The sequence below is a fragment of the Saccoglossus kowalevskii genome, chromosome 3 (genome assembly GCF_978046115.1).
Source record: "Saccoglossus kowalevskii chromosome 3, keSacKowa6.1, whole genome shotgun sequence".
NCBI lineage: Eukaryota > Metazoa > Hemichordata > Enteropneusta > Harrimaniidae > Saccoglossus > Saccoglossus kowalevskii.
Window position 1 is genome coordinate 21,338,159 of NC_140643.1, and position 23,961 is coordinate 21,362,119.

Sequence of the window (23,961 nt, forward strand, 5' to 3'; positions counted from 1 at the left end):
AAATATGGAGCGATTACGCACATAAGTGTCCTCTAGTAATAAAAACAAACATAGTTGAACTCTGGTGACCTTGCCCTTTGTTATATAATATAATTCCCTTTATCATAGTTTGTTTCAATATAAATATGCATTGTCATAATTAATTTTGAATACAAACAAGTTTTGGAGTTGAACCAACAGTGGGGAATCGGTCTACCGAATGTCCTTAAAAGATGTAAATATCTTACAAAAACATTGGTGTCTTATTTGTTCAATTATTTTAAGGAACATAATTTCCAGCTTTATTCAAAGTAATTCAGATATTTTAGAATAAAAACAAATGTCTCATTGCAAAAAAAAAGTTCTGCATTTAGATGTGAATAGATTCATAAAACATGCAAGATAACAGAAAAATTTAGCTGGCTTTAGTCCAAGTATTTTGTACAGGTGTCTGTCAAAAATTAATGATTCACTGAGACAAATAAGAACTGCCTCATTGTGTGACTACTGTATTATATGAAAAGTAAAAAAAAAACACCCTTTATGAATAGCTATCATATGGCAAGCTCTGCTTTGTATGCAAATCAACTTAAATAGTTAGTTGGTGTCCAGTGGAGAGAGAAGATCTTCAAACACTGCAATCTTTGAAGTGCGTTTTTAAACTAGTATTATAAAAACTCTATCATTCTGTTCTAATAGCTGAAACATATTCCTGTGAATTTTCATTTGTCGAATGAACTGTTTGTCAAATACAGAATACATATATTTTAGAATAATTTTCTTTTTAAAATGTGGATGAAATGTTTTGCTTTTAATGTATTTTTTATGTATTGTTTTTGATTTGATAACTTTGAACTAAACAGATTTTCTATTAGCTTCAGATCTTGATCAAAGTTAGGCACCCAGTTCATAGGAGTGCTTATATTGATTTTCTGACATCTTGTTTTCTGTAAAGATTTTATTGGTAGGTTTGCAAATGTGTATCAGACTGTGCAATCTCTTCATGAGTTGGTTTTGAAACCCAGTATGGAATTCTGAGATACATTACCAAGGATATTATTACAAGATAAATCATTTGCTTCATTGAACACATACAACAATGCATATTTCCACTGAGATCAGTGACCTTTTATGTGTATCACCAGTGATCAGTCAAGTAGAAACAGTCAAAATATTTTATCAGATGTTCTCAATTTTTGCATGATATTTTCATACAGGACATCTGTTGTTCAAACTCAGGGAAGACTTTATACTGATGAATAAGGTGACCAAGTTTGATAAAGTTTGGAATAGAATTAGTAAAGTTATTATGCACACAATAACAATTATTAACGACGACGACAACAACGACAACGCCGAACAAAAATTTCCCCTTAATATACCTTTCCCTTCCATCTTTGATGGTACGGGCAAGGTAAACATGGCTGCCTCCAGGGTTTGACCGGACCTCATACAAAGAAGTTCACTCAATCTGTTCTAAAACTTTTTGTATTTCGGCATTCCCATGATATATCTTCGGGAGGAAAAGATGTACATGTATAATGATAAGGTTATTACGAGGACACTGAAAAGTATACACTCAGACAGTACGTGGTCGCATCAACCTCCGCTACACGTCGGTCGCTACTCCCACTGTACTGTCTTCGTGCATATTTTCAGTACCCTCGTAATAACCTCATACTATTATGTAATGTGGTCATGCAACTTCAAGTAGAACAGCAAAAAAGAATTTGACCTGCACTCAACACAGAATCAAAAGGAAAAAAAAATCATCACTGGTGTGTGCGACATTGGGGAAATGTATGTTTTCACATTGGGACAGTCCATTCTCTTGACATTGTGGTTTGTGGGTAATATTCGCTCACATCCGAAACACAGTGATTGGTTTTCAATATTGATGCATCAGCTTAAAATCGACCTTGCAACTGATTCCTATTGCTTTCGTGCTGCTTATTGATTATTATTAATTGGCTTGTATAAATTGAATCTGTGTTTCTTTATAATAGAGATACATGTATTAAAGTGCTAAATCTTGACATGTAATAACTTCTACTGGCTATATCTCAGCTATTACTGCTTGTAATTGAACAAAATAAAGATGAATAGATAAAGCAAAACATGATCTAATAATACAACTAAATAAAGAAAGATTAAAACTGAATAAACAACAACAAATATGAATCAATGAGGAAAAAAACACAAGTGGATAAGCATCCACAATAGACATAATGAAAATACTTACCATATGGTTTCAGAATGTCCATGCATCTAACATGATTCATTTGTTTCAGCAATAAGAACAAATCGGTAACTGTACTATCTCCCTGGCCATATACACGTAGCAAATCGGTGCATGGACTGCCACTATTTCGGCGGTAAGCCATCTTGAACGCCTCAATTTTGTGTTTTGGGTATTCCATTAAAGCAGCTGCATAACAAACATAGTGTAATAATTATAATCCATGTTCATACAATGTAGATACAAGCTAAAATGTAGGAAAAATAAATTAGAAGATGTAATACCACAGTACGTGTTAATGAATTGATTGGTAAAAATTGATGTGTTAACAAAAAATAAACTTCTACTTTTGACACATATAACATAAAAGTGAGAGTACTGTAGCTGCTGGTTTACATGTAAAACAAAATAAATATTAACAAAATAAATCGCAAGCCAACTAATATTATATATGAACTGTACTAATCTTGAGGTTCATTGGAACATGTACATGTACACATGTATACTCAGAGTACTAGAAGAACAGATGGCAATGGCTATTCTAGGTGTGAATTTGGATTAAATCTGTAGGACTTGTGTCAACCTTGTTTACTGACACAAGACCTTGCTGGTAGTTTATTGACACAAGCTTACCCCAAAATTTCCAATTATACTTGCTATCATCTTGTGTGTTTTCATAATGTCATTCTAGTGTCAAACAAGCAATCTAGAATGGGTGAATCTAGTCAGAAATGAAATCTGTCAGCTTTATCCTTTTGAACGGCATTTTTTCTGTTCAAATTTTTCAATTTTTAAGAGAATAACTGCATTTGCATTTGTTTCTCATCAACGATATTTATGATTATATAATGAGCAAATACAGAGTAATATTTTTATTTTGACATTTAGCAGTTTTTTCAAACTTTTTTTATGAAGGTCCAAAGGTGGTGATGACGTTGACAGTGTTCGTACATATTTTGTAGTTTGTGTGGACACTGCAATTGAAAACTTGATATGCACACATAACCTTGGATGTACGCTTATGCCAAAACCTTGGTCACTAAAAACTGTGTCAAAACTAAGTATTTAAGTCATTTAATGTTCAGTAGGAACTTCATTGAGCTAAAATGTGTAATGGCAAAGTATTTACTAGTAGTATACTTGGATATCAATACTTCTATGTATTTGTCCACATCTAGGTTACTGGAACATCGTCATTGAATTTGCTACTTTAAACGATCGTAGTACTGAAGTCAATGTCGTAGCTTCTCCTAAAACAGTCCAACCACCTTTAAATTGCTGACTTTCAGACCTTTAGCAAATGATAAGACCTATTTTGCATCATGAGGCCAGTCGAACAATCGCATCGCAGAGTAAAGTTTTTAGACCCCCGTACTTACATACATAAAAATTAGGTTTATCAACACAACCATGAAAGTAAAAATAGCATCCATGATAAAACTCAATTAAATTTAATCACTGCTTTTGAACTCTCCCAACTTGTATATTTGTGTTCATACATGCATTCAGATGTACAAGCATGACCTTGAAGATTGTCATGACCGAGTGCCACAATTCTTGTTTTGAGATTTATTCGATATATTTTAATACAAATGTTCATAAATGTTTGATATATTTTAATAATGTCTGAATGATGTTTACTTTGTTGCACGGTTCTTGCATTCATAGTAATCATAAAATTTACTTCCGTGTTTGCAAGAAGTTGAAAACTATGACCATTTTTTTTATGAAATTTAAACTTACCCAACTTCTCCCAGTTGTTCTTTCCTAGCACATCTAATATTTCGGATAAATTCTGTATTTCTATCGCTGGAATATCACTGACATACACAATTTTCCGCTGCCGTCCTCTTCCAGATTTCGTCGCCATTATCGTTGTTGATCAGTACATACGATTCAAAAACTTGTTTTCACTTCCTCAACAAATCAAAAAAAAAGTTCTATGCACAGCCGAAAACGACATTGAAATCAGCCAAATTCACATTCTTAGAGGTCAGAAAAATGTAGCAGTCAAAACTTCATACTTGCATGTATGGCGAATATTATATCACGGAAGTGTGATGTCGACAACAAATTGCTGTCGTTAAATGTACAAAACGGGGGATTTCCCCGGTAATGACGTTATTACATTGCTGACCACTAGTGGCGCTGTTCGCTAACGTTTAACTCATGGCTGCCGCCGTATTTTAATAGAATCTAGCAGAACAAGTAACAACTATCGCTTTAGATATGCATTAAGTGTTGAAATATTGCTTTTAAATGATAACAATAATCCAAAACTCAGCTACTGAGATTTGCGCATGGTCGGTGTGACCATGGACGTACTACCAATCCATGGAACTCCATGGTCAGCCATGCATATTTAGATCGTCAGGCTCCTGTCGTTTGTGTTCGCCCGACAAGGAATAGTCTCTCTTTCACGGGGTCGTGACAAACACAATGAGTTATGCTGGCCCTCCTGTTTTGATAGGCATATTCAGTTCACCATACCTCCAAGACTAAAACTAGTATCTTAATTCGAACAGTAAATTCACGTCAACCTTGAGACAACAGAGCTCGGCCACTTTACCACTGCTTTCCGTTTTTCCATACCAATTCGCCAGTTTAGATTTACATTTTATTATATATATGAGCAGTAAAACAACCTAGAACTGAATTATTTGTAACTGTCCATCATTGACATAACTTAGTAGACGGAATCAATAAAAGATAGATAATTGACAAATGAATAAATGTTGAGAACTATTTTCGTTATTGTTGACAAGTGTAAGGATACAACGATTGTCATCAGACGACACAGGCCGAGGTCATCTACCCCGTGTAAGCCCGAAGTCGGACAGTATACGCACGACGTTGTTAATGTTGTATCAGGCTTTGGTTTGTTCTTATCGACACTTGCCGTGAAGTATGGCAACTATTTGCTTGAGGTATTACACTAGAGTTATTAGAAACGCGTCATTTGGATACGGCGTGAACGTACAAACGATAAAGGCGAGGATTCCATTTTCAGTTCGTCGTTTTTCAGCTGTTGCAACACTCGGGCACCGATACCATGGCGTGACTGTTCGGAGCAGGCGACCAGAGGAGAGGGCACTGTGGCATGACCGGCTGTCACGAGACCGCAACTTGTTACGTTTACAACACACGGCCAGGTATAGTTCACAGAGTGACATGTTAGAATGGAGCCCGCACAATTTCGCGGATTTTCTGCGAGAAAATGATATTCAACGATGTTACATGGTATGGGATCGTACCGACTGCAAGGTCAAAGTGTCGCACCCTGAACTTGAGCCCATTGAGAAATATTTTGCCAAGGACAAAATTGACTACGATCAGCACGAGGGTGTGTTTTTACAGTTAGGACAAAGGACCGGCTGTTTACTTGGTGCTTTTATCTGGCGCACAAACCGGGGGCAAGCGGTGAGTCTATTTGTAGGCAGTCTACTGTTAGTATTCATGAACCTGCCAATTAAAATTGTGTATTAGGTCGCGCCCCTATCGTGGACCAATAAAATAGCTTGAATTTGTGGGCGTGTTCAATAGCTCGACTATACACATGTGAATATTATTACCACTTTAAACAGCACTTTTGTGGGTGATCGCCAGGTTGAAAACTATGCTTCAAAAAAAAAGTGTTTGAAAGTTGCGTATTAACATCACTTCCGAAATGGTGACCAGATCATTTGTGTTTTCAGAGTTTCCAATGATTTCTGATTTTTTTCCCGGAGCAATCTATTGATATGTGACACAGTTTGGGATGTACATGTATTAGGTTGATGGTTGTGGACAAATTAACAACAACAACAACAACAACAACAAATCAACAAAACTGCCTACCGTTAACTATTTTCAGTTGGCTTTGTATCAAGATTTGTATTGACTTTAGTTTTCTGGTTTTGTGATCCCCTCATGATTGATGCAGTACTAGTACCCTACCAGAAAAACCGGTATAGCCACATAACTGCAGCTACTGTGAACCTGATCATTTTACCAGTGCAGTGTCTACTTAACAGAAGTGATTTGTCTTTATATTAATGCCAGCTGCCTTGTACACTCTACTTGATTTATTTTAGTGCGGTGGTGTTCGGCTTTGGAACTACACAACCATAGAGCAATATTTGCGTGATGGTTTACGCCTTGGTCAAGGCATGGGTGTCAAATCTGCTTTGGCTGGCTTATGGTAAGTTGAGTTATTTTATGCATTTTCAATTCTAGAATTTGTGATAGTTTCCTCAATATTAATTTACGATTACGGTACCCACTCTATTTGAGGTGCGTGTCAAATAGAAGCTTGTATAAACCAAGAATTACATTTAGTGCATACTAAATCATTAAAATGTTACCTGCATATGACCACTCAAACACTCCAGTATATATGCTACTAATAGAGAAAACAGGGTAATTGTTCAGATATTTTTGCCACCAACAAAAATAATGTACTGTGTTGAATGTTGAGATTCAATTTATTTGTACATTAGACATTTTTCTAAAAATTCATTATTACTGGAATCTCTGTTTGGAGTATTAGTCTACTATTTAATATTAACTTGATTATTATTCACTGGTACATCCCTAGTAATCTAATTCTCATTCTCTAGTTGCTAAATGGATAGATTACATGTTTATTTCTGTTAGCCTAAAATATATGTGGTGTTCCAATCACTCTGACTCACTGCTCCACTAATGCCCTACCTACAATGCGGAGTGGAACACTGCATTAGTAGAGTTTGGTACACTGAGTGGAACACTACATATGTTCTAGGCATTAGTGGAGTGAGGCGCAATGAGTGGAATAATGCATAGAAGCTAGGCATTAGTAGTGAGGTACAGTGAGAGAATTCCTGCATGGATTCTAGGCGATAGTGGGGTAAGGTATATAGTGAGTGAAATACTGCATAGATAAGTTTTTATTCTTGTTGACCATAAATAGCATCACCATTTTTTTTAACCATCTGATTGATTTTTCAGTTTTTATCAAATCTGTAAATAATTCCTGTGTAGTATTTAGTGTTTCGCCAGCTACATGAAAATATCTCTTTGATGACCTCCAAATAAAACTGTATTGAGACATCCCAAAGCAAGACTTCATCTTAATATAGTTTTTGATCTTTCACTGCAAACATCAATGAAATGCATCATAGCAGCCATGCAATGCTACTAAAATACTGTTATTGCGATGATACAATGTTTGCTGCTCTGTTTTTGCTTTTTTTGTATATCATTTTGCTTGTATCTGTCCATGATCCAGGGCTGGTGGCGGCAAAGGCGTCGTCCAAGTACCCATGGCCAATAAACACTTTATCCAAGATTATCGTACTCAGATCTTCTATGACTATGGCGATTTCTTATCTTCTTTGAATGGTTGCTATGGTATGAATATCAAATAAGTTTGTATTTTAAACCACTCCACACTTTTATTATGTGTTCAAAACTGTTGTCAGTAGTGTACTTCATCTTTTTCATGTTTTGTCGTTGCTGTATTCTTTTTTATCTTTGTCTCCTCGTTGTTAATGCATCGTTTATTTGCAGCCTTTCAATCTTTTCTCTTCTTCTTTCGTCTTTCATCTTTTTATTTCAGCTGTCGTTTTCTGTCGTTATCATATTTTTATTCATGTTGTTCTTGTGAATGTTTGTTTGAAAAGGGCATGTTAAGAAAGGTTTTCCATATTTGGATTTGAGATCTGGATTTATATGTGGTACTTTTCCCGTTTCAAGGCACCAAATGTCAAATGTAAAAGTTTTAGAATAATTCTTTAGATTAATTAGGAAGAAAACTTTCAGTAAAGGACTCCAAGTTTTCCTGGCATAATCTGCTTAAACTTATGGCAAAGCTATAGTTTGTATATCACTTATTATCAAAGGCAGCATATTTATGTTTAGACTGGTACAGATATAGCAGTTTGCTTTGTCATGTCATGTTTTGTACATATTAAAATTGTCAATATGATACAAGAAATTATTTGTCAAATAATCTTCCCAAGTGAATATACCGTATAATTATTTCAGAATCAGACAAATTGACAATTGCAAAATTTCACTGCAAAAATATTCTCTTTAATTTACAAACATGTGCATATATTTTATATATGTGTGTTTAATGTTTACATTAAACAGTGTTTATGGACACAATATTTGCATAACCCCACGTGTTTCCTGTTTAGCCATTCTGTACCGCAATTGCGTCCAGTTAGCAGCGTGTCACCTGGTACATATGTAATTACTTGATAGTATGAAATTTGTTTTAATAAGTACTTTCAAAATAGACATAGCTTGTGTAAATTGCTCAGATGATGCACTGATTTCAGTCGTAAATGGCTCACATACAAATTATGTAAAATGGCAGTTCAGATACTGTCACCTTGCGACTGAAAATAAACATGTTGACTTACAGTTATTTTTCGCACAAATATGGTCTTGCAAAAATGACATTGATGTAAATGGTGATTTTTTTTTCATTGGAATAACCAAGGATCTAGACATTATGCAAAATGCATACTGGTAGTTCAGCACAGCCAATTCTAATTGTAAATTGTGACAGGCTTGTTTTTGAATACACAGATGACAAACTTGGGTGCCATCTGCAATAAAGCTGACTAGAAATGTATTTAATCAACCATCATTCTGATTTGCAACAAGCCAAAATGCTACAGTTATAAATACGTTGCAGCTGGCATATACTTATTGCAGATGGATTGATTTTGATTTCAATCAGCAGAGAATCTCTTCAATGGTCTCCATGTCATCCGCTTCAGATCAGTTCTTTTATTGTTGTGTGATCAGTGTACTAATTTGTTGTTGCACATTTTGTATATGTCTATCGTGATTTCTCTGTTTAAAAACAAAAATTAATGGTAAATGCCTTGTTTTTTAGTCGGTTATTTAGTTGATTGTTCATTTTCTCACTGTATTCCATCTTAAGCACACATTAACATCTAATTGTGAGGTATTAATGTTAAAAGATGAGTACACTATTGGCATGTAATAGTATCGTAGTTATGTAATATTATAGTGGTAACAAGTTAATGACTTCTGGTATATCTGACTTTATCTCAATTTGAGGCTCGGTGGAGGAACTGGCTTAATACCAGAACCCAAAGCAAAGAAACATATTCTTCCGGATTTCCGTGCCGCAATGTTTTATGACTACGGGGATTTCCTGTCCTCGCTAAACGGGTGCTATGGTAGGCAAATTCCAGATATCTAGTTTTATTGCTGGGAATGAAATGTTTTGTATTTGCTTTTGTTTCACTTTTCTCAATGCTATCTCAGTGTTATTCTTTTTATTCTTGTGCTTTCTCTGTTTTAGGTGTAATCACATGCACTCATAGCATAACTTTTTGCATGTGACAATATTGTGTGTTTGTGTGTTAACACTAGTTCTATACATGCTAACAGAATTATTCACAATTTTGCTGACTTGTTCACAGTGGTGAAGCATGTTGTACTTGTACATTGCTTGTCAAATAGACATGTATGATGTTGACCAGTTCTGTTTTATTATTTGCAGTTATACATTGATTATAAAAATGTAAATTACTGTATGTTTTGCATAAAATGCACTATACTGTATGTGACCACATTATCACTCAATGTCCTCAGGAAACTATTATCATTAAGGAAGGATGGTCAGCCGAGCAGCCTCCTTAGTAAATAGTCAAAATAGCATTTTTCTCTCATCACGTTGCATATTTGGATGCACTAATTACTTGTTCTCAAACAGGAGGGGTTGAAATATTGTTTTATGAGATTAGTTACATCATCATTGGTCTCAACAACATTGGCGAAACACTGAAAAAAAAATTTAAATGTGAATCGTGTTCATTCAGAAAATACAGCACATAAAGACAGATGCTTTTGGCGAATCAATCATCCTCCAAAAAAGACAATCCTGTGTTTTTTTTAACATGACACATTGTTTTTGGAATTTGTTGGGCACTTAGTCAAATGTGACTCTGATTAGAAAAATCATGCAAAATTGGGATTGTGTGCTTGACTGGACACGAGTGGTAACATGGTCGAATATGGTTGTACATGTAGTGCTGATGCAACAAATTACATGTGGTTTTTGGTCTGTTTTTGTGCTTTTTGTAGAGATGCATTTCTATAACATAAATGCACAATTAATCAATTTAGCTAAAAATATATAAAACAATTTATAAAAAAATTCTGAGTAATGACCCGTTGACTACAATAGAACCGAATTTAATAACATGCAATGTACCATTGTAACACATGGTTTTTCATCCTGTGGTTGTCAAAACATACATATGCATATTTATTAATCATATATTTATTTTTCACTCAGTTACTGCAGAGGATGTAGGTGTAAATGTTCATGATTTAGATCACGTACATCAGCATACAAGGTATACAACCTGTATTCCAGAAGAGAAAGGAGGTTCAGGGAATCCTTCCATTGCAACTGGTAAAGGTATGTGGTCCACTTATTAACTGATTGAGTGACATGCGTATTTTATCCAGTAAATTATTTGCAGAACTTGGCTCTACTCAATGGCGCACAGTGGGTTGCAAATATTGAAACTATATATCAGGTATAAGGCGATTAAGACTGCCTTCAAGATTATCCATATTGTTAAAGTAGTGCAGAAAACTCGGCCCTTACTTTTCTGCCATGTGTTGTGCAGAAGGTGGACTTTTTGGCCATGTGCATGTTTTATACTAATCATTGTTTCTTAAACACTGTATAGTTGTTTCCTAATTCATAGGGCGTATGAAAAATGTTTATTCATTTTCATCTATTAAATACGAGTACATTACATCTTGTTATTAATACTTTGTTCCAAAAATATGCATGGTATAAACATTTTTATTCACTAATAAGGATTTATTCCTACTGAGTGCTATTTATATAACCAGCCTGATTGTTTTCATACTTATGTACATTGATGTACCTTGGATGGACCTATATCGAATTTATTTCTTTGTTGTCATATCTTCAATCCCCCAATTTTTAGCTCCCGTGAAACTGAGCTTATGTGGTACCGGTCTCTGTGACTCTGACTAAAATTTGTTCCACTGATAACTCAAGATCTACAATTTCAATTCAAATGAAATTTGGCACACAGCTAATATATGATGAGTAGATGTGCTGATTAGATTTTGGTGCAATTCCATGCATATTAATTAGTCAATTATTGCATTAATTAGTCCCCATTCAGATGCAGTATCTGTATCTTAGAAATGCCTGGACCAATCACAATTAAACTTCACACATACATCATACATGGTATTATACATATGCACGTCAATTTGTTTCACGATCTGATTCAACATGGCCGAATGGCGGCCATTTTTGTGCTAAAAATCATCAAAATCAAGCATTTCTCGGCTGTTTACAGATGGATTATGTTCAAACTTGGTATATACATTAAACATTATAGGACCTTGATGCACATCATTTTGTTTTACAATCTGATTTAAGATGGCCGAATGGCGGCCATATTTGTGTTAAAAAATCCTAACAATCGAGCATTTTTCAGCTTTTTACAGATGGATTTTGTTCAAACTTGGTATATACATTAGACATTATGGGACCTTGATGCAAATAATATTGTTTTTCAGATAAGATTCAAAATGACCGACTGGTGGCCATTTTGTTTTAATGACTGTGGTTCTCGTGCCATATCTCTGACTTGCTTTCACTGATTATGTTCAAATTTTCAATATTCATTATACATTATGTCATAAATAGACAGATATATTGGTTTGATGATCCTATTCAAAATGGCCAAATGGTGGCCATTTTTGTGCTAAAAAATCATCAAATATCAAGCATTTCTGGCATTTATGGATGGATTTCGTTCAAACTTGGTACATATATTAGACATTACAAGTTCCTAATGCACATCATTTATTTTTCAGATCGGATTCAAAATGGCTGTCTGGCGGCCATTTTGTTTTAATGAATGGGCTTCTAGGCTCCCATATCTCAGACTTGTTTTGACTGATTATATTCAAATTTTAAATATTCATTATACATCACGTCATAGATATACAGATATATTAGTTTGACGATCCTATTCAAAATGGCCGAAAGGTGGACATTTTTGTGCTAACAAATCATCAAATATCAAGCATTTCTGGCATTTATGGATGGATTTCGTTCAAACTTGGTACATACATTAGACATTACCGGTTCCTGATACACATCATTTTATTTTTCAGATTGGATTCAAAATGGCTTTGTTTTAGTGATTGGGCTTCTAAAGCCATATCTCTGAAATGCTTTGACTGATTCTATTCAACCTTTATATATTCGTTATACATCATGTTTTATATATACATGTATTCAAAATGGCTGATTTTGAATGCTGTTACAGAGCAATATCTCTCAATATGGACAAGTACTTGTTTGACGATCAGATACAATTTTAATGTTAAAAAATCATATTCCTGACATGGTTATATTCCAGCCATATTACTATAAACAAAACTAGTTATCTTAAATTTGATAACAGGGACTGTGCCATGCATGGCTTGTTAATTTATAACTTAGAGTCTTTAAAGTTTCTTAACAAATATTTGACTAGGGTGAGTAGCCTAATTTGCATATTGTAATAACGTATTCTGTCGCAAAAAAAAACTGGTAATATTTCATTGGAAGGTCTGCAAATTCACGAATTTTAGTATATAATGATTTATTATATCATGATTGATGTTATTTGAGCAGATACAGCGACTAAAAACATCAAATGTATGCGAGTATGGGGAGTACGCATGCGCAGTTACAAGAGTGATGCAGCCATTTTTTCAGTTTGACGAAAAGGCAGTACCCTTTCCGATTTTCATGAACGCAAGTTCAATTTCACTTTGTGCGTCATATTCATCAATAGACAAAATCGAAGACAGATGTCGTACAACTTTCTGCCAATCTTGATTTGTAAATGTTCTGGTTACATTTACAGTGTTCTCCTCGGGCCTGCGTCACTCAGACAAGAGCCATCTGCAGTGTTCTCATCAGGTCTTTAAGGGTATCGGGTCCGATAACTGTTCTTTCTTTCCACGATACTGTTTCCCTCAAGCTGGGCCGTTTCCAGGCCATTGTTTTGCAATGATGAATCAGAACAGAACAATTCGTGTGAACTGATCAATCCTAACTTATTATCTGGATCTCGTATTCACCTGTGGATACTTCGGCCTACTTTCAAGCATGAATATAGAAGGAAATCAACGATTTTTTTTCAGTATAGTTCCAGACTTTGCATGAAATTTATATAATAATCACAGTGATCACTACTACTGTAAAGGGGTTAATTATTCACTGGGTTTTAATTTGGCTTATTTCGCTGACTGGAAAATGCGCTAAATTAAAACCCAGTGAATATGTAAAATTTAGCATAGAACACATTATCTAAATGATAAAACCGTGAATTTAAAACCCACTGAATATGCCTGAAATGGCAAATCAGTGAAATTTAAACCCAGTGAAAATTAGTCATTTTACAGTATTGGGTTTCACTACTATTGTTTTTGCATGGTTTCCATCTTTCTCAAATAAAACGCAGCAATTGATTCCTATTTTACTTAGTGTTTATTTTTGTTTTTTTTTGTTTTTTTTAAACAAAAATGCACTCATTAAACAAATAGTAAATATGCGAGTTTTTTGTTTTTGCCGAACGAGGACAAGGAAGACAAAATGACGGTGGTTTTGTGTAGGGTTGATCGCGATCTTCGGTTTGTATCAAACGCACGTCTCACAAATGAAATATTTTTTTTGAGCGATAATTTGATAGCAATTAAATTTCAATCGTTGGCATATGTAAGGGCTGGATCACTTACTTTCAAGGGCTCAAAGTCCGGACGAACATTAAACTACGATGTTTTTATTTATCTGTTCTAGGTATGTTGTACAGACTTTTTAGTTGAACTATTTTGATGATTTAATTTCAAGATTCTGTCAAGGAAACAGTCTGTTGTTACTTTACATGTTCACGTAGGTTTAATTTAGCAGATTTTACTTGTCAACGAAAATAGCGAAATTTGCCCATTGCGTCAGGAAGATCTATCCCGATTTGCTGCACTGAGGTTAATTGCAGGTTTTACTACTCCATCGCTAATGACACTAATTACCAAGAATTAAAAAAAACAAGTGAAATTAAGTCGCATTGGGAAAAAAACCCATAAGAAAATCAAAGCAAAAATTATTCAACTGCAGACGAGACAAACCCCGACCTCTAGAAATACCTCATTCATAGAGTGCCTCAGTATAGTGTCCTTGCATGTTTTTCAAAATGCCCATATCAAAATCATGTGTTTCCATATACAGTATGTCATTGATTCTCAGACATCTTGATCAATTTTATTGATGGATTGACCTACATGAAATTACATTCACTTATTAGGCAAAGCCTATACCTTTATAATACATGCTCCGATCACACGGGAGCTATTTACAGTTTAACTTTGATAAAAAGTATTTTTGCCTCGCAGCTAATTAATTCTGTCGAATACTGTAAAACAACAAATAGGACAGCGCTTGTTTCTTTGAAATTTTTGTATATAACATAACATACTAATAGTAAAAACTCATTTGTATGACGCGCTGCTTATCCTTTTTTCATCTGCTAATGGTTTGTATAGCGAGTATTCATTAGCACGCTGTCTTTGTTTATTTCACCATTTCTTTCAACACAAGTTTTCTAGTACAAGAAATGAATATCCAGTGTTTGCCATTCAAACTTGATTGGTATGTTTTCAAAACATGTGCATTTCTGAAAACCCATCTTCTGCACAATGTGTATACTACACTGTAGTTGCACGTTTATCACATTGCTATATTTATTGATTGGATAATTCCATGTTTGTTTTCATTTTCAGGTGTTGTGTGTGCTATGGAAGGGGCTTTAGGCTTCTTACACATGGGTTCATTGGAAGGCAAGTCTGTGGCTATCCAGGGTGCTGGCAATGTTGGTGAGTATAATCCTGACTGGAAAGTTTAGTACCTGTCTCTGAAGTACGGGCATGCAGTAATTTGCAAACACACCCTGCTTTGTAAATGATCTAGTCAGTCTAGTTGCACTTTTCATGTGTGAATGACTTACTCCTTTTCAAAGTAATACTGGTATTGACTATTAAACAGTCTATATATAATAACCTACACAAATCAATTAATTGGTTTGTTATGAATTTCAAGTCAAATTTAATTTAGTTTCATTTGTAAACACTTGATGCAAAAACTTAATGCAAAAACTTAATGCAAATTAATTTTGGCCATGATTTATACATTTTGGCATTCAGTTATAAATTAGCAATTTTTTTGATGATAAACATACTGTAAAATGACTAATTTTCACTGGGCTTAAATTTCACTGATCTACCATTTCAGGCATATTCAGTGGGTTTTAAATTCACGGTTTCGTCACTTAGATAATGTGTTCTATGCTAAATTTTACATATTCACTGTGTTTTAATTTAGCGCATGTTTCCAGTCAGCGAAATAAGCTAAATTAAAACACAGTGAATAATTACCCCCTTTACAGTAGTTTATTCATTCTACCGTTATATTGTATTTCAAATAGGTGTTGATGACTAAAATTAGGCGTTCCGATAATGACACCTAAATTTAGAATATTGATGATACATGTGCCTTTATTGGAGATTTGCTTCTAGAATAAATATGCTACTGTTTTATCTCTAGTTTTTGTTTTATTCTTACAGCTACTGTTATTGTTGACGAACTAATAAAGAAACGCGTCGCTCAGATTTATGTAACAGATTGTCATCAATTCAGAGTTGATGATATGAGAGATTTGTTCCGTCATAAGGTAGGGTTTCCATTTTAGATTTTATGAGTTTTAGATTATTTATCCGCTATCAGTGTAGCCTGATACAGGTGCTTCAGATGTGGATTAATTTAGTAAATTTAATACCAATGGCGTGGGTACATATAATTTTGAACGACATTAGCATCATTCAATCAGGCTCCATCATCCATCATCCAATCAGATGACAGTATAACAGAACATCCCAATAGTAAATCACAACCTCTCATTTAAATATGAATGTATATTTATGAATATTTATATAAAATTACATCCATGTGTAATCAAAAATAATTATATCATGGAACAGATTTTATGCCATGCACATATCAGTTCCAAACATTTCTCATTGACAGTTTCGCATTTACTTGTCACTTGCCTTTTCTTTTTTTTTTGACTTTGCAGCATGGTAGTACTGAATTAGAAATAAAGAAAGTACCTATAGATGATACAAGTATCATGTCACGTCAATGTCATATTCTCTCACCATGTGCCCTTGGCAATGTAAGTTTTGTTCTTGTTTCAGTCTAATTTTTATTGCAACCAAACTGTGCTCCATCTTTTTTACTAGATCTACACAGCAGCATTTTATCAGTGCCACAATTTTGCTCTTTCCCCCAATTAATAGGTTCTCATCTCTTGTGCCTTGGGGCCAGACAAAAGCCGAGATCGGCTGAGTTTCTTCAGAGCCGAACTGAACAGCCCTTCCAATCACCCGAGAATCAATAAATTCTCAATATTTGATAAATATAATTTAGAAATTTGAATAATGGAATTTGAAGACTTCAGCAGTTATTTTATTAACTCAACTTCTAATTTCTGACAGATTTTGAACAAAGATACCATTCCATTGATCAATGCCGATATAGTTTGCGGTGCCGCTAACAACCAACTAGGAAGTCCTGAGGATAATGAGTTGTTGAAAGAAAGGGGGATTACTTATGTTGTAGATTACCTAGCAAATAGAATGGGAATTGTTAACTGTGCTAACGAGACGTACGGCAGACTTCCCAATGATCCAGCAATTACCAGGCACTTTGACACTCACTGGGAAAATTCGGTAAGTAGCAGTAGTAGCATTATTCGTCCGTAGCCTCAACATTAAAGCGAGGGAATCACCTATGCATGCGTCAGGTGGCAATAGTGTGTCATTGTTTACAAACAAGCCCATGAGCCTTTGCATTCTTACCGTGTGTTGGCACTCAATCCTCGCGCGTGCGCAAGTAGGAACCCCGCTTTTACCCTTGGCAGATTTCACCACGATTTACTGTATGTCACATGCCCTCAAACGATTATAAGATTCACTTGGGCTCGTTTGCATTACCCAATCAGAACATGTGATAGAAACAACACATTACTTGATAAAAATTAAAATCTTGGAATATAGAAATGAACGTGTTGCTAGCTTTTTGCTCTGTGAATGAGCTTTACTGACCATTAAAAGAAAGTGCTTAATGCTGTATCTGATGGAAATGATGTGTTTGTTGCAACAAAACTGGAGAGGGCAAGTCGATATGTTATCAGTATCGGTGAAAAAAGCTTAAGTAAAAAAAACAAAACACAATTAATCCTGAGCAAGCAAATTTATACTCTTGTTACAATGCCTTTGTTTTTGCCTAGATGTTTTGATAGGCGGTAAATATGCTCAAATGTCCACCCGAGAATATTGACTTGTTGGATCCAACTGTCATCGATATTTATAGATATATATAAAGATGCCCAATCATATGTATCAATTCATTGTGCACAGTATCTTCTGTGTCTCATGTCAATACATAGGGCTATGGAAACCCTGCATGAATGAACTTTTGATAAGCTGAAAACAGTCATTTTACCAATTGAGTCAAATTTGACATTTCTTTATGTTTTTGTATGCAATGTGTTGCCCCATACCAATGTTATTTTATCTGAAATCTTCTCACTTTTTTGTTTCTTCCACAACCAGATTATCAACATGACAACAAAAATATTAGAAAAAGCCCGGGATGATGACATAACTCCAGTTGAAGCTGCTAATGCCATTGCTGATAAAATGAGCCGCGTACTACACCCAATATGGCCAAACAGATCCCAGCAAATAATTGATGCCTTGGTGGAAACTGAATGGCATAAACAACCAACCCATTAATATATTACTTAATGTTTTTTCCAGGAAATACAGAATATTCAAGTAAAATTTAGATTATTTATGAAATGTTGAATGTTTTTATGTACATATGAAAATTAATATTCGGTTCTATAATGCTATACAGTGGCATTGAACAAATTGTAAAATATCTGTCTATGCGAGCCTCTACTAAAGCTGCCTTATCTTACTCATCCATGGTGTTCCCTAATTGCTTAATTATCCTTGTGTGTAGGGCTTGAAATAGGAGCTCATGTCGTACCACCGCATAATTGCAATATTTGCAATATGGGTACAAGGTTTGCATTAGAAATCTTTGCATATTAATTAGCTTATTTTGCATAATTTGTTCAGTAACACTAAGTGTGCTTCTTGTAATAAGTTCAATGCCTCGTTCTCACTACCATAACATAGCGAATGGCTTAAAACAGGCTTGTAGTCATGTGTTAAATTCCAGTCTTTGTTCACACGTATGTTATCTAATGGTTTTAATTTGAAAATCAGGCAGTGTGCCATATATTTGTTCATACATTTGATATCCAATGGTTTAATGTAGAAATCAAGTGAAAGACTAGGCCCTTTAATTCAGAGCTGAAGTAGCTTGGGTTGACATGGGATTTCACAGTGGGATGCAATGGTTTTAATGTAGAAATCAAGTGAAAGACCAGGCCCTTTAATTCAGACCTGAAGTAGCTTGGGTTGGCATGTGATTTCACAGTGGGATGCAATGGTTTTAATGTAGAAATCAAGTGAAAGACTAGGCCCTTTAATTCAGACCTGAAGTAGCTTGGGTTGACATGGGATTTCACAGTGGGATGCAATGGTTTTAATGTAGAAATCAAGTGAAAGATCAGGCCCTTTAATTCAGACCTGAAGTAGCTTGGGTTGACATGTGATTTCACAGTGGATGCAATGGTTTTAATGTAGAAAACAAGTGAAAGACTTGGCCCTTTAATTCAGACCTGAAGTAGCTTGGGTTGACATGGGATTTCACAGTGGGATGCAATGGTTTTAATGTAGAAATCAAGTGAAAGACTAGGCCCTTTAATTCAGACCTGAAGTAGCTTGGGTTGACATGGGATTTCACAGTGGGATGCAATGGTTTTAATGTAGAAATCAAGTGATAGACTAGGCCCTTTAATTCAGACCTGAAGTAACTTGGGTTGACATGGGATTTCACAGTGGGATGCAATGGTTTTAATGTAGAAATCAAGTGAAAGACCAGGCCCTTTAATTCAGACCTGAAGTAACTTGGGTTGACATGGGATTTCACAGTGGGATGCAATGGTTTTAATGTAGAAATCAAGTGAACAACTAGCCCCTTTAATTCAGAGCTGAAGTAGCTTGGGTTGACATGGGATTTCACAGTGGGATGCAATGGTTTTAATGTAGAAACCAAGTGAAAGACTAGGCCCTTTAATTCTGAGCTGAAGTAGCTTGGGTTGACATGGGATTTCACAGTGGGATGCAATGGTTTTAATGTAGAAATCAAGTGAGAGACTAGCCCCTTTAATTCAGAGCTGAAGTAACTTGGGTTGACATGGGATTTCACAGTGGGATGCAATGGTTTTAATGTAGAAATCAAGTGAAAGACTAGGCCCTTTAATTCTGAGCTGAAGTAGCTTGGGTTGACATGGGATTTCACAGTGGGATGCAATGGTTTTAATGTAGAAATCAAGTGAGAGACTAGCCCCTTTAATTCAGAGCTGAAGTAACTTGGGTTGGCATGTGATTTCACAGTGGGATGCAATGGTTTTAATGTAGAAATCAAGTGAAAGACTAGGCCCTTTAATTCTGAGCTGAAGTAGCTTGGGTTGACATGGGATTTCACAGTGGAATGCAATGGTTTTAATATAGAAACCAAGTGAAAGACTAGGCCCTTTAATTCTGAGCTGAAGTAGCTTGGGTTGACATGGGATTTCACAGTGGGATGCAATGGTTTTAATGTAGAAATCAAGTGAGAGACTAGCCCCTTTAATTCAGAGCTGAAGTAACTTGGGTTGGCATGTGATTTCACAGTGGGATGCAATGGTTTTAATGTAGAAATCAAGTGAAAGACTAGGCCCTTTAATTCTGAGCTGAAGTAGCTTGGGTTGACATGGGATTTCACAGTGGGATGCAATGGTTTTAATGTAGAAATCAAGTTAATAACTAGCCCCTTTAATTCAAAGCTGAAGTAACTTGGGTTGACATGGGATTTCACAGTGGGATGCAATGGTTTTAATGTAGAAATCAAGTGATAGACCAGCCCCTTTTATTCAAAGCTGAAGTAGCCTGGTTTAACATGTGAATTTTAACATGTGATTCTACAGTTTATGCAATAAACTCCAAGTCTAGCTGAGTATTTTTATACATGTGTTAGTGGGTCTACTTACACTTTTAATTGAATATATTAGTTTTGATAATTAGCATTTCCAAATAAGCTGATTTGCATAATGATCTTTAAGTGTTATTTGTATGTATTGTTGGGTACACAGTTTGATAACCTATTGAGTCTTCATATGCTGTAATAACTTTAATTCTTGCCTTGTTTGTCCGCTTTTTTTTTTCTTGAAGCAAAACCCAAAGTTGCATATGTTGTATCCTGAATAATTACCATAATTATTTTGTTGTTGATTGAAAAACCTGTGCAATTTACATAACATCATATGCTACTACATTTAGTAGCAACTGCATTTATCATTTCATTAGAAACTAGTATCACCCATGAGTCTACATTGTGAATTTTTTTTTTTTTTATGTACGATAATGCTAATTTAAGTTTCAATTTTGTATGTAATTGTTGTTTTTAATCATGTCTTCAATTGTAAAAAAAAAAACTGGATAATTATGTTATTCAAGTGATAACAATCAGGTTCTGTCATTTAAATAACCTTGTCTTTCAAAATTGTATAAAAATGGCTAACATTGACAACAAAGTTCTAATGCATTTCAAAAAAAAAGTAAAAGTGCAGCATTCTCATTATGGACTTCCAATATTTGTTGAATTAAATGTTTAGGCTGTTACATTAGTAGAGATAAAGTCATTTCGTCGATTAAATGTTGTAAAAAGCAGGTAAATTACAGTGTGGTCGTAGTCTCTCGTGCATGTGGCCTATTGCCATAGCAGGGAGCTTAAAATGAGAATGATTGTATATATGTATTTTTGTAATTAAAATTATTTCATAGGATAATTTAAAGAAATTGCTTAAGATCATCAATCATCATAATGCCACATTGCTATACAAAAGCTATTGTCTGTTATTTCATCTGCGTGAGACTGGTGCTGTACTTTTTATTAGAATTTTCTTTAATGTCACCCGCTATATCAACCGGTAAACAACTTGCGTTGAGATTTTGCCACCTGAAATGGAGCCACCATTACATGATCTACCTACACTATTGTCCTTTTTATTTTTAAGTGTTTTTTCTCTGATAATTTTTGGTGGTGAAAGGAGGAGGGGGAGGGGTATACAAACATAACTATTAATCCAACACTATAAAGACATCTGCAGAAGCATTCATTTGTATTTCCACATTTACAATTTTCAGTCATTAACTTTTTTTTTTAATTTTATGATGGTGTGTACTTGTGGTTACCATTTTCAACATTTCTGTTGCATTGAAATATGGATTAAATTCAGAAGAATAAGTCTGATATTATCCATCAATGATGTAGACTCGTTCTTGGACCCAGGGTTCAAAATCATTCAAATAATAAAAAAAAATAAGACAAGTTTCTTCTGTCATTTTAACAAATTTGCGATTGAATCTAATCGAGATACTTGTATTTACATAGTTGGCTAACCAATGACAATGCAATACACCAGTATGGGCCTGACGCATGTACAGTTTAGCATCAAATTTGTAGTAAATGTAATATTCAGCATTATTAAGGACTACTGTAAATGGTGAATAAAAAGTGGAAAGTTAATGTGTGATTTGTTGTGAAATACCAGTGTGTGCCAATTCCCGTTCTCAAGATATAAAACCCAATTCCATAGATGATATGTGCTAGTGTGCAAATTTGATTAGTTTTGGGTTTAAACCATGCATATTAATTACCTAATTTAATTGATAATTACCAATTTTTAGCTGTTCCACGACTTTTCTACTAATATCTGAAGAACCACTTAATGGATTTTGACGAGGTTCAGATATCTCTGGTACTAATTACTTTTCAATGAAAATTGGTACATAGATGTCATGGGACAATGGAGACTATTGATTTTGGATAAAATTCCATACAAATTACATTTCCACCTTGAAGGGCGGTGGTCGTCTTGCAGCATGTGTTTGAATTTCATGCAAACAATGCATTTACAAGTTGTAATCTTTAATATTTCAATAAAACTTTGCACATAGATGGTCTGAGGCAATGCACAGCTTGGGGTTAAAATCTGTTGATATTCATCAATATCTCAGATTATACCAGTAACATGTCAATGAACCTTTGTACACAGATGGTCTGCGACATTAATTACCCAATTTGCATAATAACTGGTCAGTTTTTCCATCAATACCTCAATTATCTAATTTCAATGAATCTTGGTACATAAATACTTTTCGGCTTACCACCAATTTTTTGAAATGTATGCATAATAATTGATCAATTTGCATAATTACCAAAAAAAACACGTGCATATTGATTATCAAATTATAAGCCAGTTTGCACTTGTGGGAGAAGTGCTCCAGAATTAGACAAAAAAACTCCAAGATGTAAAATTAAATTTCTTTATTATAAACAAATAATGTTGATCATTCTTTTCACGTTGTGCATCTGAAATAGCAGACAAATATTTAGTTGCCAAGCTTCTCGTTTGAAAAGCTAATCTTAAATTTTGAATTAATGTTTACTATGTCTTAAATACTCTCAGCACACAAGTTATTTCTAAGCTTTCTTTGATTGACTTCTGTCTCCAAAGCAGACATGATTAGTTCAATGTTGAAAACTATCCATATTATATAATTTCTATCTCATAAATTGGACTTGTGGTCGAGTTGTTCTGAAATAAAGCAGTCTGCAAACTACTGCAAAATCAAATTTATTTGCGGCAAGTATTACTGCGAGTATAAACTTTAATACATGTACATGGCTAATCTTACCGGGTTAAATTTTTAATTAATTTTAAACAAGTCGACAATAATCTCAGCACACAAGACTTCTAAGCTTTCTTTAACTATTTTCCTCAGGTTCATGAAATTTCAAAATTTTTTCATGGCCGAAAAATCATTAAAAAAAGTTACACGTGCTATTTTAATGTCCAAAGTGAAAAGTTTAAAATTGGGAAAACAAGTTGAGTGGTTCTTGATTCCGCAAAAGCATATTTTCAGATGTGCCTATGGCTGCTTGTATATTAATATCAAAGTTCACATATTTCAATTGGATCATGATTAGTCAAGATTATAAACAAAATACCATTGTTAAAATAAGACAAGAATTACGAGATGCAATAAAGTCTAGATACTTGTCAGTTTAGGTACCACAAAAAGTCAGAAGTCTAAGAACATCCTACCAATATAGTTGTAACATTTATGATTAATAAAATGAATTAAATTTTTGAACCATCATAGTTTTCTTTGATCACTGGTATTCTAATTCAAGCTCGACATTTTGCATTCACTAGTTTGCTAATATAAAAACATTTCCACCTTGAAGGGCAGTGGTAGTCTCACAGCATGCATTTGAATTTCATGCAAATAATGCATTTACAAGGCATAATTTGGACAATTAGCAGTAACACTAAGCATAACTAAACTCTTCTCACATGTAGTAAATGACACGACGCGAATTAAGAGCTTCCCATAACCAAATGTTAAAGCGCGGTAGTCGCCATGCTGCGCATGTTTGACATTTG

At 34.6% G+C, this 23,961-nt stretch overlaps 2 protein-coding genes across 3 annotated transcripts in view; one reads left to right on the forward strand and one right to left on the reverse strand.

Moving 5' to 3' along the window:
- The window catches only part of LOC102804873 (uncharacterized), a 20,194-nt gene extending 15,156 nt beyond the window's left edge, over window positions 1-5,038 (reverse strand). Inside the window, exons 1-3 of the mRNA XM_085496868.1 lie at window positions 4,709-5,038; window positions 3,962-4,135; window positions 2,222-2,407 (exon numbers count right to left, since the gene is read on the reverse strand). Coding sequence (XP_085352994.1) covers window positions 2,222-2,407; window positions 3,962-4,088 — 313 coding nt within the window. The 5' untranslated portion in view covers window positions 4,089-4,135; window positions 4,709-5,038. The remainder of the gene's footprint in view (window positions 1-2,221; window positions 2,408-3,961; window positions 4,136-4,708) is intronic.
- Window positions 5,032-22,037, forward strand: LOC100375341 (uncharacterized). 2 transcript variants are annotated; one of them, XM_006823428.3, is made up of 9 exons: window positions 5,032-5,638; window positions 6,292-6,398; window positions 7,467-7,588; window positions 10,524-10,649; window positions 15,056-15,148; window positions 15,896-16,002; window positions 16,405-16,503; window positions 16,826-17,059; window positions 17,945-22,037. In XM_006823428.3, exons 1-9 carry the CDS (start codon window positions 5,126-5,128, stop codon window positions 18,125-18,127), a joined length of 1,584 nt encoding a protein of 527 aa, XP_006823491.1. In that variant the 5' UTR covers window positions 5,032-5,125; the 3' UTR covers window positions 18,128-22,037. The 2 variants fall into 2 exon arrangements, with proteins under 2 accessions (XP_006823491.1, XP_085352995.1); XM_085496869.1 differs by lacking the exon at window positions 7,467-7,588 and adding an exon at window positions 9,278-9,399.
- The last annotated feature ends 1,924 nt before the right edge of the window (window positions 22,038-23,961 follow it).